The 13,366-nt window shown below is 42.7% G+C and overlaps 1 protein-coding gene across 1 annotated transcript in view; it reads left to right on the top strand.

Moving 5' to 3' along the window:
* Positions 1-10,592: 10,592 nt before the first annotated feature.
* LOC309553092 (uncharacterized protein) overlaps positions 10,593-13,366 on the top strand; it is a gene marked incomplete at both ends in the record, with an annotated part of 117,362 nt that continues 114,588 nt past the window's right edge. Inside the window, 4 exon segments of the mRNA XM_082253991.1 lie at positions 10,593-11,087; positions 11,091-11,161; positions 11,163-11,304; positions 11,668-11,754. Coding sequence (XP_082110117.1) covers positions 10,593-11,087; positions 11,091-11,161; positions 11,163-11,304; positions 11,668-11,754 — 795 coding nt within the window.

Raw genomic sequence — 13,366 nt, 5'->3', positions numbered from 1 at the left:
TTGATGTTAACACTATCTTGTAAGGTCCAGTCCTGTTCCTTTCACATTTTTTTTTCACGTTTTTTTTTTTTTTACGTTTTTTTTTTTTTTTTTTTTGTTTTATGTTTTTTCATAACTCTAATTTTTTAGAGTGGTGTTCCATTTTACATTATTATTGTTATATATTTTATATATTTTTTTTATTATTTACTTTATACATTTTTTTTTGTTGTTTTAAGTTTATTTGTTTTTTAATTTTTATTTTTGTTTTTATTTTTATTTTATTATTTTTATTTTTGACACTCAACTTTTTGCTTTTATGTAAGTCTTGATATGAGCCAAATAAATTTGTTATTACTGCTTCACTGAGTGGCGCCTTCTCATTACTCTGCTATAATTCACATCAACAATGAGAGTTGGCAGTGACAGTGATCAGTGAAGATCAAACAATCAATAAATCGAGGGTCTCAATTTAATTACATAAAAATTGTAAACACAATTTTGCATTATGGTGTTTTTTTTTTTTTTGTTTTGTTTTTTAAATTCAACAATATTTCTTGTAATTTTAAAATCTTGTTAAAAATAATAATTAGTAGTATAAACAACATGAAATAAAATACATGGGAGCAAAATATGAGCTGTGTTATTTCTATATTCTTGCTTTGTTCTAAAACCTGAAATCTGATTGGTTGGTTTTAAGTGACCTTCACCTCTTCCTTCATTCTCAAGTATTTGTAGGAGGTAATAAGGGTTAGAACCAAAGAGGAGATCCCTTTTTAACCCAAATAACAAACCCCATTGAAGACAGAGGGAACCGAAAAGAAAAATCAAAAGTGCCCTTTTTAAGGGCTTATTTGCAAGTAATTGGCCATAAAAGGGGTATGGTGGTCTGGTAACTGCCCTGGGGGACGTGTATCAATAAAAAAAATAAAATACATTTTTCAGGAGCAGTGATTTTAATTATGTTTAAAGTATAACAATAAAAATAAAAATGTCCTTTAACTGCTTGCCATCCGCCGCACGACTATTTACGGCGGCGGTCAGCCCCTCACAGGCAAAGTGACGTAGGGCTACGTCGCTAGCCTGGGAGGGTCTAGGGAGCGAGCGCGTGCCACCGGAGGCGTGCTCCCGCTCGCTCACAGGCCCCCCCGCGCGAGTGACCGGCGGACCCGATGTCTGCCGGTCACTCAGCGATCGTCCGTTAGAGCAGGAGAAAGGCAGGCGGCTAATGTAAACAAGCCGCCTGTCATTCTCCCCTGTGTATGAATGGTGATCATACGGTTCAACTATGTAGGACCGTTGATCACTGTTCCTACACCTCAAGCCACAGCCAATCACAGTTAGAAACGCCCCTAGGACACACTTAACCCCTCCCTCTCCAAAAAAGTTAACCCCTTCAATGCCAGTGTCATTTTACAGTAACAGTGCATATGTATAGCACTGATTACTGTAGTAATGTCACTGGTAACCACAAAAGTGTAAAAAATGTCAGTCAAGGGTCCGATCTGTCCGCCGCAATGTCGCAGTACCGCAAAAAAAAAAATCGCAGATCACCGCCATTACGCGTTAAAAAAAAAAACAACAAAAATGACAAAAATCTTTCCCTTAGTTGGTAAACGCAAAAAAATTGATTTTTACTTTTTTTTGGGGGGAATTTTATATTAAAAAATGTGAAAAATATTGTTATTTTTGCAAAATTGACGCTCTTTTTTTGTTTATAGCGCAAAAAGTAAAAATCGCACAGGTGATCAAATACCACCAAAAGAAAGCTCTGTTTGTGGAGGAAAAAAGGACATCAAATTCGTTTAGGTACAGCGTTGCAAGACCGCGCAATTGTCCGTTAAAGTCATGCAGTGCCGAATCGCAAAATAGGCCCTGGTCAGGGTAAAATCTTTCGGGGCTTAAGTGGTTAAATATAGTGCCTGGGGGTTATCCCTTAATGTGCCTGTAAAATGGTGCATCTGTAACATGCATAGAACATGCTGCAGAAAAAAATTAAATTTCTAAAGAAAAAAAAAAAAAAAGAGTCGAATCCCTTTTAAAATGACTCGCAGTTACAATTGCCGGCACCCAGCTATTTAATTTTTTTTTTAAAAATGGCGTGCGATCCCCCCACAATCCATACCAGACCCTTATCCGGGCATGCAGCCTGGCAGGTCAGGAAAGGAAGGATGAACGAGTGCCACATGCCCTCAACATGGGGGTGGGTGCTCTGGGGCAAGGGGTACCCTGCCCCCCCCACCCTAAAGCACCTTGTACCATGTTAATGGGGACAAGGCCTCTTCTTGACAACCCTGGGCTGTGGTTGTTGGGGTCTGTGGGTGAGGGGCTTATCGGAATATCGAAGCGCTTTTAACAAGGGGGCCCCCAGATCCCACCCCCCCCCCTCATGTGAATCTTCTTTTTAAATTTTGTCATGGGATTCCCCTCTAAATCCATACCAGACTGGGGGGGGGGGGGGGAGACACACTCCATTTTTTCTTTATTTTTTTTACTGGTGCTTTTTTTTTTTTTTATTCAGCTGTCATCAGGGAAACCTATTGAAAGCAGATGACTCATCAGTTGTTAAGGATGTGGCGGTTGGCTGCTTGGCCCCGATCATTAACAACCAGCATACACTGTGCCCTGATTGGGCAAAGCTCTGCCCAATCAGGAAGCAGAATGCACCGTGCAGCACTCACTGCATTGCAGGGTGTTAGATGGGGGGAACACCTAGCGAACACCCTGAAAATTCAGGCAAATGTTCGGCCCAAACTCATGCTTGGGCCGAACCAATCGCCCATGCCTATTTGCAATGAAAAGAAAAAAAAGACTGAAAATTAAAAAAAAAAAAACGAAATTTCCCCTTTTCTGTTATAAAAAAATATGCAATAAAATCAAATTTCTTCATAAATTTAGGCTAACATTTATTCTGCTTCATGTCTTTGGTAAAAAAAAAAAAATCCCAATAAGTGTGTATTGATTGGTTTGGGTGAAAGTTATAGCGTCTACAAACCGTGGGATAAATATTTGTAAATTGATCAATCCAGATGTACTGACAGCTGTTCTAATTTCTTGAGGCCCAGAAATGCCCAAAGAGTATGAATACCCCCCAAATTACCCCTTTTTTGGAAAGTAGACAGTCTGAGGCATTAGGTAAGAGGCATGGCAAGTTTTGTCAAGATGACATCTTTTTGTCACAATTTTTTGAAAATGAAGAAATTGAATAAAATTGTTATTATCTTGTACTTTTTATTTTTACATCCTGTCACCTGTGCAGTACAGCATCATATGACTGGTGTGGGGTGATCAGGGTGTCACCAGTGCAGTACAGCGTCATCATATGACTGGTGTGGGGTGATCAGGGTGTCACCAGTACAGTACAGCGTCATCATATGACTGGTGTGGGGTGATCAGGGTGTCACCAGTGCAGTACATCATCATCATATGACTGGTGTGGGGTGATCAGGGTGTCACCAGTGCAGTACAGCGTCATCATATGACTGGTGTGGGGTGATCAGGGTGTCACCAGTACAGTACAGCGTCATCATATGACTGGTGTGGGGTGATCAGGGTGTCACCAGTGCAGTACATCATCATCATATGACTGGTGTGGGGTGATCAGGGTGTCACCAGTGCAGTACAGCGTCATCATATGACTGGTGTGGGGTGATCAGGGTGTCACCAGTGCAGTACAGCGTCATCATATGACTGGTGTGGGGTGTTTAGGGTGTCACCAGTGCAGTACAGCGACATCATTATTGGTGTAGTGGTGATCAGGGTGTTACCAGTACAGTACAGCGCCATCATATGACTGGTGTGAGGTGATCAGGGTGTCACCAGTACAGTACAGCGCCATCATATGACTGGTATAGCAGTGATCAGGGTGTCACCAGTACAGTACAGCTCTATCATATGACTGGTGTGGGGTGATCAGGGTGTCACCAGTGCAGTACAGCATCATCATATGACTGGTGTGGGGTGATCAGGGTGTCACCAGTGCAGTACAGCGCCATCATATGACTGGTGTGAGGTGATCAGGGTGTAACCAGCACAGTACAGCATCATCATATGACTGGTGTGGGGTGATCAGGGTGTCACCAGTGCAGTACAGCGCCATCATATGACTAGTGTAGTAGTAATCAGGGTGTCACCAGTGCAGTAAAGCGACATCATATGACTGGTGTGGGGCAATCAGGGTGTCACCAGTGCAGTACAGCGCCATCATATGACTGGTGTAGCGGTGATCAGGGTGTCACCAGTACAGTACAGCTCTATCATATGACTGGTGTGGGGTGATCAGGGTGTCACCAGTGCAGTACAGCATCATCATATGACTGGTGTGGGGTGATCAGGGTGTCACCAGTGCAGTACAGCGCCATCATATGACTGGTGTGAGGTGATCAGGGTGTAACCAGCACAGTACAGCATCATCATATGACTGGTGTGGGGTGATCAGGGTGTCACCAGTGCAGTACAGCGCCATCATATGACTGGTGTGGGGCAATCAGGGTGTCACCAGTGCAGTACAGCGCCATCATATGACTGGTGTAGCGGTGATCAGGGTGTAACCAGCACAGTACAGCGCCATCATATGACTGGTGTGAGGTGATCAGGGTGTCACCAGTACAGTACAGTGCCATCATATGACTGGTGTGAGGTGATCAGGGTGTCACCAGTACAGTACAGTGCAATCATATGACTGGTATAGCAGTGATCAGGGTGTCACCAGTAGAGATGTCACAAACATAAAATTTAATGTTCGCGAACGGCGAACGCGAACTTCCGCAAATGTTCGCGAACCGGGCGAACCGCCATAGACTTCAATAGGCAGGCGAATTTTAAAACCCACAGGGACTCTTTCTGGCCACAATAGTGATGGAAAAGTTGTTTCAAGGGGACTAACACCTGGACTGTGGCATGCCGGAGGGGGATCCATGGCAAAACTCCCATGGAAAATTACGTAGTTGACGCAGAGTCGGGTTTTAATTCATAAAGGGCATAAATCGCCTAACATTCCTAAATTGTTTGGAATAACGTGCTTTAAATCATCCAGTGTGTGTATACGATCAGGTATGATTTTGTATCGATCGGGTAGTGTAAGGGTTACGCCCGCTTTACAGTGACAGACCAAACTCCCCGTTTAACGCACCGCAAACAACCGCAAACAGACGAGAACCGACCAAAATGGGACAGGAACTGGGCTTTAAGGGTTAGGGTTAGGTTTAGTGTTAGGGGATAGGGTTAGGGTTACGGTGAGATGCTTAGGGTTAGAGTTAGTAACCCTACCCCTACGCCTCTAACCCTAACCGTCTAACCCTAAGCACTAAAAATAACCCTAACCCTAGCCCTGACCCTAATTCTAATTTTTTTTTGGGTTCTGGGCATGCTACAGAGCTGAAACATCACAGGTACACTTTTTAGACCCCCTAGACACTAAATCGCACAAAAAAAAGTTCTTACAAATTGTCATTTTTGATAGAGAGCCAATTATTGGAAAAATAAAAATGAAAATAAATAAAAAATTTCTTTGGATTTAGCGTCTGGGGGGTCTAAAAAGTGTACCTGTGAAGTTTCAGCCCTGTAGCATGTCCGGAACCAGAAAAAAAATTACGAATTAGGGTTAGGGTTAGGGTTAGGGGGTTAAGTTTAAGGTTAGAGGGTTAGTGTTAGTGGATAGGGTTAGGGTTACGGTGAGATACTTAGGGTTAGAGTTAGTAACCCTACCACTACCCCTCTAACCCTAAGCACTAAAAATAACCCTAACCTTAGCCCTGACCCTAACCCTAGCCCTAACAGCAGGAGTGGACACAGAACACTGGCCTAGCTAATGATTTCCCTATCAATTCAGCAGCAACAGCAGCCCTCTCCCTGCTCTAACAAACACTGCAGCTTCAGAATGAATCTAAGATGGATGCTGTCCTTGCTTTTTTATAGGAGGTGGGAGGGTGTGGGAGAGAGGTATGCTGATTGGCTGGAATGTGTCTGCTGACTGGGAGATTCAGGGTCAAAGTTTGCTCAATGATGATGTATAGGAGGCGGACCAAACATCGCATATGTTCACCCGCCGAGGCGAACGCGAACATGCGAAGTTCGCAGGGAACTGTTCGCCGGCGAACAGTTCGGGACATCTCTAGTCACCAGTGCAGTACAGCATCATCATATGACTGGTGTGGGGTGATCAGGGTGTCACCAGAGCACTACAGCTCCATCATATGACTAGTGTAGTAGTAATCAGGGTGTCACCAGTGCAGTACAGCGACATCATGACTGGTGTAGCGGTGATCAGGGCGCATCCAGCACAGTACAGCATCATCATATGACTGGTGGGGGGTGATCAGGGTGTCACCAGAGCAGTTCAGCGCCATCATATGACTGGTGTGAGGGGATCAGGGTGTCACCAGTGCAGTACAGTGCCATCATATGACTGGTGTAGTGGTGATCGGGGACACTGACTGGTGACAGTATGCTAACCACTTTCATACTGACGTCCTTAGGTTTGAGTGGAGATATCTGAATGATGGGTGCAGGTGCAGGCATCATTCAAATATCTTCTTTTTCTGCCGGCGATTCCGTGCACCATAAGAAAAATCATGCGGCTTTTCAGTGGAAGGGAACATCCCTCCTCCCACCGCCTTCCGGTGCTTCTATTAGCTCAACTGTGTGATTGGCAACCCGGAGAAGGAACCCACCGATGACGAAAGTTTACCATAAAGCTGAGTGAGGACCAGATGGTCCCAGGTCATCTCTATTACTCTCGAAGGCCAGGCGCGACATTATGACGTCACGTCCGGACTCGGCAGTTGTAATTACTGCTGTGTGTTCAGCTGGAAAGCCTGAGATCTTTTTTTTTATCTCAGGCTTTCCAGCCTAGAGGAGAGAAGTGGGAACTTATAGACCCCAGATCTCTCCATAAAGAGGACCTGTCATGCCCTATTCCTATTACAAGGGATATTTACATTCATTGTAATAGGAATAAAAAGTGATAAAAAAAATGTAATGGGAAAGTGTAAAAATAAAAAAAAATTAAAATAAAATAAACAATAAAAAAATATAAAGGGAAAGTGTAAAACAGACAAAAAAAATGTAATAAAACAAACAATAAAAAAAATGTAAAGAGAAAGTGTAAAAAAAAAAAAAAAAAAAAAAAAAAGAAAAAAAGAAAATAAAATAAACAATAAAAAAAAAAATGTAAAGCTTTCCTAGTCCCCGCGTGCTCGCATTTAGAAGCCAATGCATCTGCATATGTAAACAATGTTCAAACGACACACGTGAGGTGTCGCCACGATCGTTAGAGTGAGAGCAATAATTCTATCCCTAGACCTCCTCTGTAGCCTAAGAAGATTTTAAAGTACCAAAGTTTGGCGCCATTCCACCGGCAGACCCAATTTTAAAGCATGATATGTTAGGTATCTATTTACTCGGTGTAATATCATCTTTCACAATATACCAAAAGGTTGGGCTAACTTTACTGTTTTGTCACGTTCAAAAAATCACGTTTAAAAAATTGCTGTGCAAATACTATGTGACATAAAAAAATTGCAATGACCACCATTTTGTTCCCTAGGGTCTCTGCTAAAAAATATAAATACAATGTTTGGGGGTCCTGGGTAATTTTCTAGCAAAAAAAAATACATGTTAGGTATCTATTTACTCGGCATAACATCATTCTTCACATTAAACAAAAAGAATTGACTAATGCTGGCCATACACTAGCCGGAAGATCGTTCGAAAAACTGTCATTTGGTCAGATCGTTCGTTTTTCATCCAGTTAATGGGCACAAATAGAAAATCGTTTTTAACTTTTCAGAGCTGAAAAATCAAAGGAACAGTTTTGAAAATCTGTCGGCCGAATGATAAACGAACGATAAATTGAAAGGTTAATGTGTTTCTCGGCCGACCTGTTTGCACCAGGTATACAGTATGTGACAAACTGAACAAAAAACTGATTCATTTATGTACATTGAACGATGTACCATTCGAAATGCGGTCATTACATGATGGCACGATCGTCTGCTCTCACGGCTGATTTTTCTATTTTCGAAAATGAGTTCGCCCGATATTTCGGCTAGTGTATGGCCAGCATAAGTTTACTGTTTTTTTTTTTTTTTTAATTAATTTAAGCACCCACCTTAAATAATGATAGAACCTGCCACAAATATTTCCGCTCAATGCTATCAAATGCTTTTACGGCGTCGAGGGACAATATAGCACGTGACCCCACCCTTTCTGTTGGGATTTGTAGATTTAGGAATAGTCCCCTAACATTAAGTGATGTAGATTTTCCTGGAATAAATCCATGTTGGTCCAGGTGAATTATAGTGTGAATTATTTTACCTAATCTATTGGACAATATTTTTCCCAGTATTTTATCATCTGTACAAAGTAAAGATATTGGTCTATATGATGTGGGGTGAGTTAGGTCTCTCCCTTCTTTTGGTATTACTATTATAGGAGCTTCTGTCATCAACATCGGTAATCTACCTTACTTCAATGCTTCATTCTGTACCTGCAACAGCTCTGGTAACATTATTTCTCCATATTCTCCATATATCTCATTTGGTAGTCCATCTGGCCCTGGTGCTTTATGGTTTGCTAGCTCCCCTACTGCCTCTCGCAGCTCTTCAGCAGTAACAGGCATTTCCAATATTGCCCTATCACTCTCCGCGAGCTGGAGAATAGGCAGACCCTGTATAAAATCTCCCACTTCTCTATTCCCTTCCTTTACTATAAATCTACATAATAATCTTTAAAAACATTCACTATCTCTTCTGGACACATGGTCGTCCTACCAGATCATGTCTCTATAGACATTGGGGTAGACATACCCAAGTTCTGAGACCTTGCCAGTAGGGCCAGAATGTGTCCCTCTTCAAAATGAGCTTGTTTAAAAAAAAACGTTTATTTTTGGCCTTCTTTAAGGACAGTGTTTGATATCATTTCTACGCCTCTGTCCATAAAGCTAAGTTATCTGCCGATGGGTCCTCTACATTGTTTTTTCCAACTCCAGCACTCTCCCCATTATATTTGCTTCCCAATCCTTAGTATCTTTCTTTCCTTTGGATATTTACTGGATTATAATTCCCAGCTTTAAGGGTGTCCCACACTGTATCGTGTGGTGCTGTTAATCTATTAGGCTCTAGAAACTCCCATGTTTTTTAGGGGGAAATTAATTGTAACCAAAGAGGATTAACTTTCCAATCCCCCCTGTCTTCACACCTCCCCAAGCTCAATGTCAAGATGAAAGGAGAATGGTCTGGCAGTCCCCTAGCCTCATATCTAATGTTTGTTACTACAGAGGCAAGACTATCATTTCCTATTGCCATGTCTACTCTAGAAAGTGAAGGATGTGTTACAGAGTGGCATGAATAGGCTTGGGCTGTTGGGAAGCGTTCCCTGAAAATAAAAGACAACAACAAGTGAAGAGAGCACTGACCTAGTGCATTACCACTTAAAATATTTATTAAAATTTTAATAGGTATATATTATACTCACAAAGCACTGCGCGGTGCTGGATAGCATGCAGTGGTCTGCATGGATCTGCTAGGGCTAGGCTGACGCGTTTCAAGGGCGGACCCTCTTCCTCAGAGCTAAAAAGGTGCTGCTGCGAAATATCACAGAGTCGACTTCCTTGAGTATCCTAAATAATGGCGTGTAGGGGCCCTGTTCCGGTCCCCTTCCTGAAGGGAATCTATCCATCGGAATATTCATGACCATGTTAAAATCTCTGATTAGTAAGGCTGCCCCCCTGGTTTGTCAGTTGTAAATTCTAACAGATGTTTAATTACTTTTGTTTTAAAAGGGGGAGGGATACTGTATATACATTTGCCAGCACACTTGGCCTCCTGGCCTGTCTTGGGGAATGCATTTAAATGTTCCTCATTCTGTTCCTCCTCCATGTCTGCATTTAAGTGACACCCCTGTGTTGACTGGTCTCCCTCTGCTGCCATCCTTCTTTTTTGCTTAATAGGGCTATTGGAAGCAGATGAGGAGTCCCTGTTACCTTTGCCCATATTATCCTGAGAGAGCTCTCTGATCACCACTGCTGATCCTGCAGGGCTTGTGCCACCGGTGTCATCTTGGCTATGCCTCCCTCCGCCGGGATGAAGAAATCCGTGAGCTTCCACAGGTCACTGCGGTCTTTTCTCTTCCCCATCGCCGACAACACCCCCCCCCCCCCCCGACATAACAATAATTAATTGGATCCTACTTTTATTAATTGTCTTTTTATTTTGGATTTTTTACTAAAAATTGTTTTCTTTTGATGTTCTCTCTTTAAAGAGGATCCATCCACAAAAAGATGTCTATTAGCTGCAAAGCAATACATGTGTAATTCCTTGGAAACTGGAAAAATTCCAATTATTTTCCAATAATGTGTTTCTATGTATTATGGGATGCTGCACCCCCATGTTGCATTCTTAGATGGGTCTCTATCTCTTCCACCCTGTAGAGGATCTTTCTAAATGTTCTAATTGCACGATTATGTCTTCTCTTATTCTATCATTGAAAGGTTTCTGAATAAGTAGAAACTGACAGATTAGCTCAGCTTAGCCCTGAGCAGACGAGTTGTAACTGGTTCAACTGCATTTCTAGTTCCAAAGACTTTCAGTTTAGTTTCTCATCTGCTGTCAGCGATGGCGTCTGCAGATCTGAGAGCTGAGCTGGAATGTTCCGTCTGTCTGAACATTTATACAGACCCTGTAACCCTGAAATGTGAACACAACTTTTGCCGGGTCTGTATTGATGGTGTGCTGGATACACAGGGGGGGTCTGGAGGATATTCCTGTCCTGAATGCAGAGAGAAGTTTCCGGATTGTCCTGCACTGCACAAGAACATGAAACTATGTAACAGAGCAGAGACTTTCCTGTCAGCTCAGCCAGAACAGGAGTCCAGAGTCTTCTGTACTTACTGTGTGGACTCTCCTGTACCTGCTGTTAGATCCTGTCTACACTGTGAGGTTTCTCTCTGTGCTAAACACCTGAGAGTCCACAAAAAGTCCCCAGAACACATCTTATGTGACCCCACCTTGTCCATGGAGAGCAGGAAATGCTCCGTCCATAAGAAGATCCTGGAGTATTACTGCATTGAGGATGATACCTGTATCTGTATGTCTTGTTATGTGATTGGATAACACACAAGACATGAGATGGGGTCACTGGATGAGGCTTCTGAGAAGAAGAAGGAGACACTGAGGAATGTTCTGCAAACTTCTAACAAAGAGAGAGGAGACGGAGGAAAGAGTCCAGAGTCTGCAGGAACACAGGAGGAAAGTAGAAGAAGAAGCAGAGAGAGTCCCTGTCCTGTTTACAGATCTCAGGAGACGTCTGGAAGACCTGGAGAGGAGAGTCCTGAGGGACATCTCCGGGCGAGCAGAACGGATCTCCATCTCCATCCGGGATCTGGAAATAAAGAAGGAGGAGCTGTCCAGGAAGATGGTGGACATTGAGGAGCTGTGTAACATGACGGATCCACTGACTGTCTTACAGGAATCAGACACAGGTGACTTGTGTGATACTGAGGATGGAGATAATGAGGACAGAGAGAGACATGAGGAACTCCTCCATGATGGAGGGGGTCTGGGTGTGGCGGGGGTCTTACACACATTACATACATTATCTGATATAATAAGAGAGGTAAATGTATATTTCTATATACAGGGAGCTGCAGACATATTACTGGATGTAAACACAGCTAATAATTATCTACAGATATCAGATGACAGGAAAACTGTATCCAGGTCAGATAGGAACCAGAATCACCCAGAAAAACCAGAGATATTTCAGCGTTGTCCTCAGGTGATGAGCAGTCAGAGTTTCTCCTCAGGGAGACATTACTGGGATGTGGATGTCAGGGGGTCAAAGAGCTGGAGAGTCGGGATGTGTTATCCCAGTATAGACAAAGAAGGATATGAGTCAGAGATTGGAGATAATAACAAGTCCAGGGGTTTGAGCAGGACTGATAATCAATACTCGGCGATACATGACAGTGAATGGATCCACTTACCCGCCAACCTCTCCAGTAACAGAGTCAGGATATATCTGGATTATGAGGCCGGGCAGATCTCCTTTTATGATCTGTGTGACCCGATCCGACACCTCCACACCTTCACCACCACCTTCGCTGAGCCCCTCCATGCTGGGTTACGTGTATGGGAAGGCTATATAAATATATGTGGGGGGAGGCGGGAGATGTTAGTATAGAAGTTATTCGAGTGCAGCTTACACTCCATTAGCTTCTTAATTGGCCATACTGGCTGGGGAAAGTGACATCATGACCCAGAATGATGCTTTTCATATCACTTCTGGGTCATTAGCAGATATTTGTAAAGGTAGGTGGAAGGAGCACACAATATCCAATGAGAAGCATAGTTGAGGTGATTTTATAGTCGTTCTATTGAAAGAAACAACAAATGGTCAAACCGTGTTTCGGGGGAACAGAGACTCCCCCTTCTTCGAGGCTGTCAGATAAAAATAAAAGCATAAAGAAACATATATATATATATATATATATATATATACACACACATACATACACACATAGAATGATGAAAATATGTAAAAATGAAGGTTAAAAATAATAAGTAACAAAAAATTGTTTCAGATTTTTACTATTTATTATTTTTGACCTCCATTTTTACAAATTTGTATGTATATGTGTATATGTATATATATAGGGATATATATGTTTCTATATGCTTTTATTTTTCTCTGATAACCCTGAAGAAGGAGGAATCTCCTGGAAACGCGTTGGCTCGACCATTTGTTGTTTCTTTCAATAAAACGACTATAAAATCACCTCCACTCTGCTTCCCATTGGATATCGGGCGCTCCTTCCACCTACCTTTACAAATATATGCGGTAACGACCCTCAAGGCCATACCCAGAGGTAGCAGCCTAAGCCCCTCCCCAAAAGGGCTCACCGTCACCCTTCTGTTCAGTTGGACCTAAACCACTGGGAGTGAACTCTCCCTACCCCCTCCAACTATCACCCAGTCACAGACCCTCAACTGAGTGAGTCAGTCCATCGCGATCTCCAACCCTAAAGTGTCATTAGCAGGAAAGAGAGATCAGCGAATGGATATTCACTGATCTCCCTCCTCCCCACCCTGTGGTCCCACCATGCCAGTTTTGAGTCCACTTATTGGTGTGCAGAGCCTAGGGAACATGGTAAAGCCACATGTGGGAGGGGGACAGAAACATACAGGGGGTGTGTGGAAGCGATTGGGCAGCTGCAAAGCCATCCAATCACTTCCATCTGATAGCTGACAATTGGCTTGTCTGATTTACACACATTGTAAAACCATCCACTGCCAAGGCATGGCATTAAAACAAAAAATTGTTTATTTCCTTCCTTACATGTTTTACATTTCATGCTAAAGGATAACGAGATTACAGTCCCAGCCGCATG

This window comes from Pelophylax lessonae, assembly GCF_965119305.1.
Source record: "Pelophylax lessonae genome assembly, chromosome: 4".
Taxonomy (NCBI): Eukaryota; Metazoa; Chordata; class Amphibia; order Anura; family Ranidae; genus Pelophylax; species Pelophylax lessonae.
Note: the sequence above shows the minus strand (reverse complement) of the source record. Positions and strands in the feature narration are given on the sequence as shown.